We start from the raw sequence: 15,060 nt of genomic DNA on the forward strand, positions 1-15,060 counted from the left end.
CTAGAAATAAACATAAGCAGTAAAATCCTGCACATTTCTCCTAGCAATATGTTTTTCTGATGTATCTCCTTGGGCAAGGGAAACAGAAGAAAAAATAAACCGAGAGAGGCAGTTTTGATGTAGTGGTTAGAGTGTAGGTCTGATGGGGGTGTGCTGAGAACAGAACGGGAGAAAATAGTAACAGCAGGCATAGACAACTCTTTTAAGCTTTTTGTAAACTGGAGCTAGGAAGTAGGATGAAAATTTTCAGAAGTGGGGTCAAGAAAGAATTTTACTATTATCTGTATTTTAATTTGTATGCTAATGGGAATCACCTGGGGAGGGTGAAAAAGATGGTATCGGAGAAACAAGGGAAGATGGATAGTTATTTTCTTGATTAGATAACGAACAGGTTCTCTTGTACCAGTGGAATGATCGACTTTTAGCACTTAACATCTTAAGAAGTGCGACTAAAAACTGTATCCTCAAGTTCAAATTCCTCATCAGATAATGAAAGTGAGACTTTAAAATGTTGCATTACCCTGGCCGGTGTGGCTCAGTTGTTGGGGCATCATCCTGTGCACCAAGAGGTGCGTGGTTCAATTCCCAGTCAGGGCACATGCTAAGGTTATGGGCTCGATCCCCAGTAGGGGCTGTGCATGAGGCAGTCGATAGATGTTTCTCTCTCCCTCTCCTGTCCTCTTTCTCTCTAAAGTTAATTTTTTTTTTAATTGTTTTTAAATGTTACATTGAAGATTACATGGTTAGTGACTAACAGAGAAAGTTACTAGATTTTTCAAAAAGGTGCAAACAAGGAACCATTGTTAGGTAACACAGGCAAATACACTGTAGTGAGTGGCATGGTGATTGTAAGCATGATCAGTACAGGATTCAAGTTAGGTAAAAAACTGTGATGGTGTCAGTATGGGCTGGGATGGGCTCTGTGTTACTCACTCAACAGGAAAAATGAGACTGCTGGATACCAGGCTGGAAGCCTGGGTTTATTCATTTGACATTTTAAGAATCAAGAGCATCACGTGTGATCTGTTAAGCAGGGGAGTGGCCTGAAGAAACCAGTGCATTAGAAGATTCATCTGGCAGTGTTTAGAGAATGAGTTGGTAGAGCAGAACACAGAGAGCTTGGCTCTAGGGCTATTAAAACTCCGGCCATGAAATTAGTAACACAGGCATTAGGGAGGTGGCAGTGGGAAAGAAGAAAGCCGCCAATCTGGAAGCCCTTTCAGCAAGACGAGACAAAGCATATCAATGGTTTCACGCTCTTGTTGTATCATGTGCTTTTCTTTAATAGCCTTTAACACTTCTTAATAAATATCATTTCTGTTATTATTTGAACAATGTATCCCCAGTAGCATATAAGTTTCAGATGGCAAGGGCCATGAATGTGCTGCTCACTGTTTTATTCCTATTGCCTAACACGCGGCCCTGCACATAGGAGACATTTAAAGAAAAACGTTGATAAAGGGATAAGATATTGAGGCATATCAAAAAAGCTGACGAAGAAGCTGAGGAAGGAAAAAGAGGAGAGAGAAAAGAGGCAGACAGGAAGAGAAGAGAGGAAGGAAGAGCGAGAAACGGGACAGTGGCGGATGGAGCAGAAGACGCAGAGGAGGAGGGAGGGCACAGAGTACACTGAAGCGGAAAGTCTGAAAACAGTGGCGTGACTAGGCCGCTGCTGGGAACTGGGAAGCTGGTCATGGGCGATGGTACAAAAGAGAAATATCAGGAGTCCAACTCAATCACTCGCTCTCTATGTTCGTTAACCTCTCGGTCTCGGCTTCTCCACAGGCAGAACAATTATAATCACCTCAAAGGTAACGGTGAGGATTCAACGAGTCGGCTCAGAACTGCCCCTGAACAGATGTTAGTCCTGTTCATCATCATCACACCATCACCTCATTTCTTCCGTGACCTTTGCCACGATACCACTCATCCCTCTCCTGCCTCTGCAGAGCTGCAAGGGGCAGGAGAAGCGCAGCGCTGATTGACAGATGAGATGAAGAGCATTTCCTTCCAGTCGGGGTTGCCACTGACCTCACGCGGGAACTAACAGTGGCAAGAAGACAAGCAGCTCAGCCTTGGCCTCTCCCGTTGTCCCTTCTGAGTTTCCCTTTCTTTTCTCAAATCATAAAGTAGACATATGGACCCAATTTCCTTAAATTTTTTTCAGTGTAGTTTTTATTTCATTGTGAAAAATGAAAAAGGAGATAGGGGAGGTGGTAAATGAAAACGAGGCGTATTTTAGAAGTACATTCGGCGAAAGGAAAAAGAATCAGATAAAGAAAAAGTGCAGAGTGCAGATAATGCTTTGGGGAAAAAAATCCAAAAACAAAAGAGAACACACTATCTGGAAGAAACATAAAGGCCTGATGCTTGATGGATAAACACCAAATAAAAGCATGAATAAATAAAAAGAGTAGCAAAGAAAGCAATATGAAGTAATATGGAAAAAGAGGGAAGAGCTAGAGCAGCAGTTCCCAATGAGGGGCCTTCCCCTGTCCCCCCAGGGGATATCTGGCAACATCTAGAAATATTTTCACTTGTCACACTGACATTTTTGGTTGCTACTGGTATCTTTTAGCCCAGGCCAGGGCTGCTGCTAAAAATCATACAATGCACAAGACAGCCCTCAACAACTACCTGCCTAAAATGTCAACAGAGCTGTGTTTGAGAAACCCTGAACTAGAGACCAAAGGTAAGGAGGAAAAGATGGAAGTAGATCACATCCGTTCATTCTTTTGCCCCAAACTCTGCAAAGCTCCCATTTTACTCTGAGAAGAGTTAAAGTCCTTAGACGTGTTCCCCAATGGCCCTCTGGTCCCTTCTCATTCACTCCTGCCACACTGGCCTCCTTACTCTTCCGAAAATCTGTGGGACACAGCCCACCCTGAGGCCCTTGACCGCTGTTCCCTCTAATTGGAAAAGTGCTCCCCTAGATACCCAAAATGCATGCTCGTTCACCTCCAAGCTTCTCTTCTGATACCGGTGGTCACGTCACTTTCTCAATGAGGCTTATCCTGGACCACCCAACTTAAACATGCACCTCCTCGCCATCGCTGCTCAGCCCATTGTAATCTTCTGTTGCTTCATCAGATTTGTCACCTGCTAGTATTCCACGTAATTTGGCATTTATCATGTTGGTCTGTCTTCCCCATGCCCTCGCCACTCTCTACGTACGCTCCATGAAAGAATTTTGTCTATTTTGTTAAACACTGTATCTCCAAGAACTAGCACAGTGCCTGGCATACAGTAGGTGCTAAACAATTATTTGTTTAACAAATGGAAAAAAGAGGCTCAGACAAATTCAAATAATAATAACAATAATTACAAATATACATATGGCTCTCACTCTGTACATGGGAACTATTCTAAGTGCTTTATATGCATTAACTCCTTTAATCTCCATAGCCAGTCTATACTGTAGGTAGTATCATTATCACCATTGACATTTTAGGGAGAAAATGAAGGCAGAGAGAGAGATTAAGTAATGTGCTCAATATTTCATAGCCGAGCAATTTGAAACCAAGAAGGACAGCTTCAGAGTCTGAGAGTTCACCCTTCTACACTATGTAACCTCAAAATTCTCCTATTATTAAAAAAAAGATAATTCAAACATTTATAAAATCCATGATCTATCTAAGCAAGGAATAATTAAATTTATACTTTATTCTACATATAAGTAAACAGACATAATCTTACCTCTGATATTTGAGCTTTAAAGTTACAAAGTTACTTTTATGTTTTGTTTTATTGATTTCAGAGAGAGGAAGAGAGAGGGAGAGATAGAAACATCAATGATGAGAGAGAGTCACTGATTGGCTGCCTTCTGCATGTCCCCTCCTGGGGATTGAGCCCACAACCCAGGCATGTGCCCTGACTGGGAATCGAACCGTGATCTTCTGGATCATAGGTCGATCCTCAACCACTGAGCCACACTGGCCAGGCACAAAGTTATTTTTAATTATGTTTGCCTCATAGTGTTCTCACTATCATCAAAAGTAAAAAGAAAAAATTACCCTTTTCAGCAATTCTGCATAACTTTTTAGCTTTTTTATTAAAATTGATTTACAATGTAGAAAGCCTGTAACTACAAAAGCTTGATTGTCACAATGTATGTACAACATTAATGATTTATTTTATGAATGATTTAATAAATTTTCAGAGAACAATAACTGGTTGCTGATTGTTTTCAAATGCATTCATGAGAACACTGGGAGAGACATGTTGCAAAAAAGTAATTTCTGGTATTAGTACTAAGTGTTGACATTTTACAATATATTAACATAATCCCTAAGAAAAATCTTCTCATGTGGAATAAAAAGCAGCATATGCATGAGTTTGAAAGATTTTCCCTCACATCCCAAAACTATGATGTATTATTATAGGAGGTATTATTCATCTTATTAAGCAAAGTTTAGAATTCATTAATGCAGTGAAAATCAATTAAAATGGAAAGTGAGATGAATGCTTCTTCCATCTCTGAATTCCAGGTAGTCCTTCTTGCACACCACTATAGGTAAAGCTCACCCTCCTGGAGGTGACTTTTGTCAAGGGCAGGTCCTTAAGCTTATTCATGTTTACATCCTTTACGGTCTTCAGCACATTGCCTTATACACATCAAGGATTCAATAAATCTTTCTTAATTCATGAAATAATTTCACACAGGGAAATAATAAAACCAAAAAAATGCTGTTCTGGGACCAGTTTTATAAAGAGAATATGCTTAATTTGCAATAAGCTCTGGGAACACTTTGTCTTATGTAGTGATGTACTCTAGTACACATCATAAAAAAACAAAATGTGAGAGTTAACTTTTCTACACGTGAGCATTCTTCAGTTTTTGGAGAGCAGTGAATTTGAAATATATATATATTCCCATGTTGAGACCAGCTACCAGAACCCCTCGAAGAAAAGTAAATTGCTGATAAGCTACCCTTGGCTCCCTGAAATAAAAACCATCAGATTACAGCCATCAGTATTTCTTTTTCCCTTTTTGTAGAGCCAGGACTTTTGATCTTGAAAATTATGGAGCTGGTCTCAAATAACTGGCTAAAATTTTAAAAAAAGAAAAAGGGAATCAATCACTTGTTTTGTCTCTTCATCTGAGCCATATTCATGCCCGTAAGATTCTCTGAACATCTGCAAAAACTTTTGTATGCGCTTTTGCTCCAGGAGGAATATCTATAATTTTATAAACTTTCAAAGGGTTCTGTGATATGGGGGGGAAATAACAGCCACTGTAGCTAGAGGACAATTAATTTGACAGATACATATTTTTAATCTGGTATTTTTCTGTCACATGAATACAGCTTGAAATCTTAGGATAAAATTTGATATAATGAAAGAGGTAAATAAACAATCTGTTAGCTTTTGTATAGTACTAGAGAAGAGAACCGGCTGAAAATCATCAAATTTGCTTTCTCTAGACTAGAATGTCATATGCTATCTGTAGTTAAAAATCTATTTATAGTATGCCAAACACCATAGTAACTGGCATAATGGGCATAGGCATATAATTTGACTCACTTCAGTTATTCTGGAAGTAAACTTGTATCTCAAACATCAAACTGTAGTAGCATTTGCAAAGCAGGAGGAGGTAAAATGGAGATCATAAATATAAGTTCTGTCTTAACAATGTTCATATTTCTTACCTAAAGTAGAGTCTGAAAGCTTAATTCCTTTGGAATCCTCATGCCCTTTCATTTTCAAAAATAAAAATAGTTTATGCCACTGTGAACCTCAAGAAGGAATATATCTGCCGAGGACTCCTTGAGGTTAATGGGGCTGAAATTCATAATCAGAGTCTAGTAGTCATTGCTGACAGAGGCCTCTGAAGCAGCTTTCAAAAGTAAAGGGAAAAGCTACAGAATAAGCTTTCAGCCTCCTGCACTGTGCCCCAGCCACCTGCATCAAACCTTAGAAAGCAGTTCCTGGTACTGTCTTTGGACCAATGGGTGGAGACTCCCCTGGTCCAATGGGAACTGTGCAACAGTATCCTCATTTGCATTCTTACTAACTAATCAGAGCAGTTCCATAATGACCAATCAGAATTAGCCATTCCAATGAATCAGAACAGTGATAGACCAATCAGACTGTACCAATTTTAATTCCTCATTTGCAAAAAGTAAAGGATCAGTCAGGGACTAAGGGCTTTCTCTATAAAAGGTGGACATCCCTTTGTCTCCTGGAGTACACCTTCGGTTTCCTCCAGAGGCTGCATTTCACAGGTTTGCAAACTGTTTACCTGAATAAAGTGTCTCATTTTACCATGCTCTCGGCTGAGTTCTCCTGTTGGCTTTAGACTGCTGGCAGTAACCTTTTGTTGACACCACATAAGGCAACATCTGTCCTGATTTAACAAGGCACCTTGTAAGTCTACTTTGATTTGGACATTACTTAGATATGCGTATTTTCTCGTTTCAGTTAATGTTACCTTCTGGATCTTGTTTAGAGCTGAAGTAGTGCTGACTTTGGTTTCCTAGGTCCTATAGGAAATCTTAATTGAGTATTTCTTCCTAATAAACTAACTTTAAATATAATAAAAACATGTCTATCCATCTTACACTGGATAGTGTAAAAAAGGCGTGCAGAACTTTAGAATAAGGACATTTCTTGTGTCCCTTATGTGTGAGGGGAGGGGTGGCTTACAGTCAATTCCCCTAAACTCATATGAGGAATCAAATAATAAATATACATACAGCATTGTTAGCCAGCTCAATAACTCTGTACCTGGTAAAGAATTTAGCAAGCTTCTTGATTTATCAGTCATAGGAGAAAGCAAAACAACTGTCAAACCCTAAACATGTTAGAAAACTTACAGATAGCACCTCCCTTCTAAGGCAATTTGATAATAACAAAAGAAAATAAAAGTTTCCCAAATTCCTTTATTTACTTGAAACAGCCGTATACAATGCTAGATATCAGCAAGTACCCATCAGTTGTCCCTTTATTTTCTAAGTCATACTATAAAAAAGCTATCTAATATTCTCATTAATATTTTTGTTTAAGACTAAATAGGTCAAGTGGCAGTTCCACATTTAATTTTGTGGGGAACCTCCATACTATTTTCCATAGTGGCTGCACCAGTCTGCATTCCCACCAGCAGTGTACCAGGGTTCCCTTTTCTCCACATCCTCACCAGGACTTGTTGTTTGTTGATGGCAACCATTCTGACAGGTGTGAGATGATATCTCATTGTCATTTTAATTTGCATCTTTCTGATGATTAGTGACTTTGAGCATTTTTTCACATGTCCACTTTAGAGAAGCATCTAGGTCCTTTGCCCATTTTTTGATTGGATTGTTTGTCTTCCATCAACAAATCAACAAACAACATGTACTGGGGAGGGTGTGGAGAAAGGGGAACCCTAGTACACTGCTGGTGGGAATGCAGACTGGTGCAGCCACTATGGAAAGCAGTATGGGGTTTCCTCAAAAGATTAAAAATTGACCTGCCATTTGACCCAGTGATCCAACTTCTAAAAACATATCCTAAGAAACCCAAAACACCAATCAGAAAGAATATATGAATCTCTATGTTCATAGCAGCGTAATTTACAATAGCTAAGATCTGGAAACAGCCCAATTGCCCATCAGTAGATGAATGGATAAAAAAAGCTGTGGTTCATTTATACTATGGAATACTATGCAGCTGTTAAAAAAAAAAAAAAAGAAGGATCTTTTACCCTTTGGCACAGCATGGAGGGACCTGGAGAAAATTATGCTAAGTGAAATAAGCCTGTCAGAGAAAGACAAGCATCACATGATCTCACTCATATATGCAATCTAAAGAACAAAATAAACTAATGAACAAAATAGATCCAGAGACAGAGAAGCATGGAACAGACTGATGAATCTCAGAGGGAAGGTGGGGGTGGACTGGGAGGGTGAAGAGATTAACCAAAGAACTTATGTGCATATATGCATAACTTATAGACACAGACAATAGTGTGGTGAAGGCCTGGGGCAGGGAGGGGGTGAGTACTGGTAGAAGGGATCAATGGGGGAAAAAAGAAGACATCTGTAATGCTTTCAACAATAAAGATAAATTAAAAAAAAAAAAAAAGACTAAATAGATAAAAAGTAATTCACTACATCACCTATTTATTTGGAAGATGCAAACTGTGAGGTCTAATTAACTCACTATTAATTTTGCCTCAGTACTGGTGCCCAAATTGACTGCACAAAAACAATGACCACTACCACGAACAAATAACAAACTATAGAACAATACTTAAATTAAAAGGTTTATTAGCTTCTCTTGAAATGTAAGAAACAATCTCTACATATATACTCCTGCTGGGAGTAAATATTTGTGAAACTCCCTGGAAGACACTTTGGCAATAAGGATTGAAAACTAAAATTTTCACACCCTTGTCTTCTAATAACATGTAAAAAAATCATAATACTAAATAGAGCTTAATAATAAATAGTGCTTAAATGTCTGGGCTTTAGCAATAAATTGCCTGGCATTGAAACTTCACTTCTCCACTTACAATCAAGTCACCTTGGCCAAGTGACTTAACTTCTCTGGCATCTGTTTTCTTATCTATAAAATGGAATAACAATATTACCTCTCTCATATGTCTGTTTTGCAGATTACAAGATTTAAATATAAATAAATGCACTTAGAGGAATATCAGACACCAAGTAAAATATGTTTTAGCCATTTTTATTGCCAAACTGTTCTTTTTAGTGATATTTAACAACCATAAAAATTTGGAAATAAGTAGAATTTCCAATATTACAGTGACTATAAAGTAACTTATAGCAGATCTATATAATGGTTATGATCTAGTACTATTCAAGATAGTAGAAATCATTGTATATACTTTTATAATTTTGTATGACTTCATCTATGTTAAAAATATTCATACCAAAAAAATCAACAAAGAAAATATAGTTAAGTGTTCAATATATCTATTTTTGTGTGACAGTAAGGATAAGTTTTATTTTTCCTTTAAAATTTTGAGATTTCCCCCCCTCAAACTTTCTATAGTGTACTGCTTCTATAAATCAGGGAAAAATGAAAGTTGTTCTTTAAAAAACTAGCACCTTTGGGGTTAGGTTGGGAGAGGGATGAATAGGTAGAGCACTACAATGATGAATTCATGTCATCATACATTTGTCCACACCCATAAAATGCCCAACACCCAGAGTGAATCATAACGTAAACTGTACACTTTGGGTGATGATGTGTCAATGGGTCATCACTTGTAAACAAATTACTGCTCTGGTGGGAGATGTCGATAATGAAACAGGCTACACATGTGTGGGAATAGGGGGTCTATGGGAACTCTGTATCTTCCCCTCAATGTTGCTCTGAACCTAAAACTGCTCTAAAAAAAAGGAAACCTTAATTAAAAAAATAATTAAATTTATTTTTTAATGAAAAAAGTTTCTTTTGTTGTTTTCTAGTATTTTATTTTCAGCTTGATATCAGTTATGCACATTTCAATCAAAACTGAATCGGCAGCCTATTGGAACTGTACCCCTCTAATTCTCAAAAATTGCCTAAGAAACTTTTCATGATTAGTTAGTTCAGCAGACGTTTCTGTAGTTAAATTTGTTTGGAAATATATATTTTATTCAAAATCATATTTCTATTTTTTCTCCTACAGTTTGATTTAAATACCTGAGATCCTCAGAGCAGTAAGAGTAGGAAAAAAACCATAATCCAGGTAACAATAAAACCTATTAGATTAGTATTATTATCTATTACTTTGCTATTGCCTGAAGCAAACATTTCTTTATTACTTTAAGGATGCTTGAATTTCTTATCAACTAATTCTCTGAGTTTTGAATGATTTTATGCGTTGGCAATAGAGACAGTGAAAGATGGTTATTGTTTATCTTTATTTTCCCAGAATCATTCTGCTTTTTCAGTAACATCCTAAGCCATCATGCCTAAGAAAAGAAAAATTAAAAAGCATTTTAGCACTTGGTAAATATATTCCAGTTTGGGAGGTAGACTGTTGAACAAAGTAGTAAAACACAGCTATTGCTACAATTGAATGAACTGAGAAATTTCATTCATTCACAACTTTAATACTTGGAAAACAATCCAGAGATTGTTCTTTATAACTTTTTCTAGCAATGAATTTTATATGCATGGACTCATTAACCAAAAAATATCTGGTAGGATTTCCTAGAGCAATAAACTACTCAACTTCAAGTAGATAAACCATTAAAAAAAGAAAACACTTAAAAACAGAAATATATTGAAGATAATTGTTAATTCTGTTTTCATCAGCCCCCAAATGGATTGTTTCCTATGAGTTTTCAAACTTTTCAAAATTAAACAAGTTTCATTTGTTTCTGTTTATGAAAACTTGTGGGTGCTTTCCAATCCACAGTCACAAGGCTGACACATATTTCCACCCATGAAGTACATGAGCGAACTGCAGGGCAATGATCTTAACTGGTTCCCTGGTTCCTACGAGAAAGTCTTGTCTACACACAAGGTTTAGCTATATATACATATATATCTTCAGCCCACAGAGCAGCCTTGTCACTTAAAATTATAAATTGAAACACTGCAAAAACTGTTCAAGGTTATAATCGGTCTAAACTAAAATAGAATTCACCTAAAGCAGCAATGAATTTTGTTTCCAAATAAAAGGCTGTTTATTACATATTCCAATTTCTCTCTAACAAGATCTGCGATCCCATATTAACAGCAACATCTGATGCAAAACAGTTCACCAGTGAGATCTTTATAAAAGAACAGGCAAATTGGTACCTAGAGATGTCAGGTTATTTGAGAACTATTTTAAAAAAGCAATAGCTCTTTTTTCCACATTTCTAAAAATGGATCACCCCACACCTAAAAACCAGTAATAGTTAATTTTATCCCTAAAACTCTAGAGTTTCACCACTATTTTTTTTAATGTAGAAAAAAGCAACATGGATAAATCTTGTATTAACTTCCTGTTACTACTTCTGTTAATTTCTTCTCCTCTCTACCTTTTCAAATCTTATCCACTTCTCAAAGAAAGACACAAAATCTTCCTTTTTGACCTTTCCTTCCCTCAAAGGACTTATCCTTCGTAAAAATCTCCAATATTTAGTTGTAACACTTGGGATCTCCTGTATATGGCATTGATCCTTTTGTGTTAATCATGAGAATCTGAATAAATTGTAAGTTCTTAAAATTCATATCTCACTGTCTTTTTAAAGCTTCTGCTCTCGTCACCAAAGGCTTATCATACTACTAGGCACATAATGAGTATTGGTTCATCAATCTACATATACTCACTCGTACTCTCAATTCTGCTTTCTTTCCCCAAGCCTATTAGATCATAGTGAGGGTGGACGCTAAAAGCAGTAATGCCTTTCACACTATTGATGTTCAAAGACATGATAAATGCATCCCAAACTAACCCTTTGAGCACACTGAGACTGGAAATTATATCTTATTCATCTTGGTAACACTGAAAAGATAATATAGCCTATAGGAGGTGCTGAATACATATGTTGAATTATACTTGTCTTTTTCATTATAGTACAGAAGACCAAAAGACCCCTATTATTTCTGAAAAGTCAAGTTATTTGAGGTTTTACTAAATTCTGAGGGCAGAATAACAGTGCACTTATACTTTCTAGAAATCCTGTTCCTCTTCTTCCAATATATAATCTAATTAAAAATGATTCAGTAATAATTAACTAGTCACAAAAAAATCCCAAAATAATAATGGAGTTTTGTTACTAATTATTGGTGTTTCAAGAAGCTACTATAATGTTCAAATCTGTCACACTAACTGAATTTTCAGGTAACTGAAGTCCAGAAAACTTCTAAAAAGAAAAGCAATGTCAAAATAACCTCAAACAAAAGTCCAATACTGTTGAAGTTTATGTAAAAATAAAGAGCAGAATGCTTTAAAAATATATTGCACTTTACATAGAATAAAAAAGCAGAAAAGTAAAACAAGAATCATATGTTGACTGATATAGTAATCTAGTCTTAATCACTTTTTTATTACTAATTTATGTTCCAATGTAATAAGAGCTCTCTGCTCATTTATATCAAAATATATGAGACCTAAAAGCATAGCATTGCCAATAAAAAAATTAGAATTCTAAATATAACAGTTTATATTTAACAAATGCCAATGATAAACTGCCAGAATATTGAGTATAACAACTGATGAGTTTATAGTGGGATTTATATTTATAAGTCATAAGTATAGAGACCAACAAAGTTCATAATTTACAAAGTTTTCAGTTACTCCTCCATTAAAAACTACATCAAAGACATGCACAGTCACATGTGCAGTACTATCTTGAAAAGATAAATGCTGAACAACTGCAAAAGGTTATAGGTTAAACATGCCCTATAAATATTTTGTTCTCAAAATAACTATCATTCATATTATATAAATAACCAATGTTTTGAGCTTCAGCCATAGTATAACAGAATTCCATCTGCAAATCTAGGATGATGATTTCCTCACAAAAATAATTAACAATCACATCACATCATTTATCACATAAATTTCACTCTCAGGGGTGAGATTTTTACCCCAAGAGGCCCTGGCAGCTAATCAAACTTCCAAAGCATCAAGCAGAATTTTATCTCTAGATCTGTCTAGAAGACAGATCCTTTCATTTACTTGCTTGTACATTATCTATGCTTTTTCATCCCTTAATAAACTACCTATTTTTCCCCTTAAATATTCTCCGGTAAATGAAGACACAGAAAGAGTGAAAGGAGGAGATATCCACAGACTCCCTGATTTATTTCTTTGTGAGTCTAACCAAGAACCACAGAGAGGTTAAAAGTTTCACTATAGCGAGCTCTACATGGTCTCCAAATATTTACAGAATGAGGCAAAGCGGCACCAAGACCATGTGCAGTGCCTTGTCATTTATTCTGTCTCAAGCAGGGAGAGGAGTGACACATCCTACGGAAGGAATGCCAGTAGATGCAGTTTGATTGACTACCTTTCTCTTAAACTCAGCCTCCTCCATAAGAATATGCTACTGTGCTGAGGTAGGTTTCCGACATCCCCGACCTTAGAAACCTCAACAACTATAACGCACAGTTCTGCCAAAAGGAACATGCCCAAATTTGTTCATTTTTACAACGCCATAATGTTTCAGATGAAAACACAGTCTGCCAAACACGTCAAACGAAAGGCTAACAAAGAAACGCACAGCATCTTTAGACTTGAATTTCGATGCATAAACTCGCCATCTGTCAGCCAGTTGTGAAGCAATGATCCCAGGGAAGCCCTGCAAACGTGGACAAGTTTTATCTTCCCGTCTATCATCCGTATCAATCTCCACTCTCAGCGGGAATTACGCTCTGCCTGCGGAACACCTACAGCAATGGCCTTTGCCATGGCAAGCACAACTCTGCCGACGAGTGGGCCGTGGCAACAGACTTGCATTTGGTAACAAAAGCCGAGTTCTGGTCTCAGAGGTAATGGGCTTCAGGGAGAGGAAGGGAGGGGGCGCGGGGGGAGGGGGGCTCTTTCCTCGCATTTGGATTGGAAACTGGATAGAGGAGGTTAATCTCTAGAGGCCAGACAGCCAAACAACCCTCAATTTCCTCCCACTTGGCCTCCGAAACAAGATTACAATTTTGGACCTAGACTAAGCCCCACCCCTTCCCTTCCCGCCTCCGGCACCACCACCTCTGAAGTTACAGTCTTAGCTCTGGAGCAGCTGCGGGGTGCGGACTCCCAGACGGAGATCCACGCCAGGCGCCCTTCGGTAGCAGGACAGCGGGCTTTGGACACTGCCACCAGCTCCGCCAGCTGCCAGCCCGGCTAGCGGGGGACCCCACGCCTCCCAAGCCGGTCTTCGCCCCCGCGGGGAGCGGCAGCCCGAGTTACGCAGCCTCAGCCTCGATACCGGCTCGGCTCCTTTCTCTGGGGATCACAGGGGTGGGGGGCAGGGGGGAGGGCAGAAGTGGAATAGATGGGGAGCGGGGAAAGAACCGAAACTGTACCGGTTTCCAAGAGCCAGGACGCAAGTGGCAAGACCTTGGCGCACGCACCACACACACACACAAACATGCACACCGATGCGCCAAGCTCCGCGTGTTCAATGCCAAGTGGCAACAAGATGGGAGCAAAGAAGGAAGGGGGTGGGGGAAAGACCCGGAGTTGCTAGGAGCGACGTTCAGAGGAGGGCAAGGGATACCTCCGAAACTGCGAAAGTGAGAAAGTCCCAGACCCCCTCCACATCCCCAAGCCTGGGCGCTCCTGCCAGCAATCGGGTCGCCTTCCTTCCAGCGGGGCTCAGAGGCGGGGAGGAGGGCGGGAGCCGAGCTTCCCCCACGCTGCCCTCCCCGGCCTGGCCCAGGGCCCGGAGCCCGGCCCCCTTCAGCCCCAGCGGGGGGAGGCTGCCGGGCGAGGAGCGACTGGCAGACGGGCTCCGGGGGACCAGGCGGGCAGGCGAGCGGCACCCGCGCGCTCCGGCCGGGCTGCGCGTTTCTCCCGCCGTCGACACACCCCCGTTAGCCCCCTCCCCCGGCCGTACACACTCACGGCGACGGAGACGCGCGCGCTCACCCCTCCCACACCCAGGTCCATCGATTAAAACACTAGTTGATTTCTTCCTGATTAAAACCAAAAAAAAAAAGTGCAACAACTCTTCTCAGGAGTCGCCGGAGCAAAGAAAGTCTGTCTGCAGGCTTCTTACTGTAGTTTCCTAGGAGTTAAGACATCGGGCGGTCCCCAGCGAAAACCCGAGCAAAACCCCGCGGGGGGCAAAAGGCGGCGAACTCCCTCCCCACCCCTGCGCCTCTCACCTCCTTAAGTTCCTTGGCCACGTCCTTCAGGTCGCCCAGGACTAATTCCAGATCCTCCACGATGATCTTGATCTGTTCCTTCACCTTGGTTTTGGAGGCTGCCGGCGGTCCCTCGGCTGGAGAGGACGAGGAGGGGGTCCCCTTGGACTTGGAGGACATTCTTTGGGGCCAAACGAGGCAGGTCAGCAGAGGCGGGCGAGCGGAGGCTGCTGCGCGCCCCGGTCCCTGGCGCTGCTGCGACCGCTGCCGCCCCAGTCCCCCCACATCTTGGACGCGCCCCGAGCGGCGGCGGGTGGCTGCGCTCGG

The 15,060-nt window shown here is 39.9% G+C and overlaps 1 protein-coding gene across 1 annotated transcript in view; it reads right to left on the reverse strand.

The window, feature by feature from the left end:
• Positions 1-15,007, reverse strand: part of PRR16 (proline rich 16) — a 148,657-nt gene extending 133,650 nt beyond the window's left edge. Inside the window, 1 exon segment of the mRNA XM_081132272.1 lies at positions 14,755-15,007. Coding sequence (XP_080988398.1) covers positions 14,755-14,913 — 159 coding nt within the window. The 5' untranslated portion in view covers positions 14,914-15,007.
• Between the last annotated feature and the right edge of the window lie 53 nt (positions 15,008-15,060).

The sequence above is a fragment of the Miniopterus schreibersii genome, assembly GCF_964146895.1.
Source record: "Miniopterus schreibersii genome assembly, chromosome: 3".
NCBI lineage: Eukaryota > Metazoa > Chordata > Mammalia > Chiroptera > Miniopteridae > Miniopterus > Miniopterus schreibersii.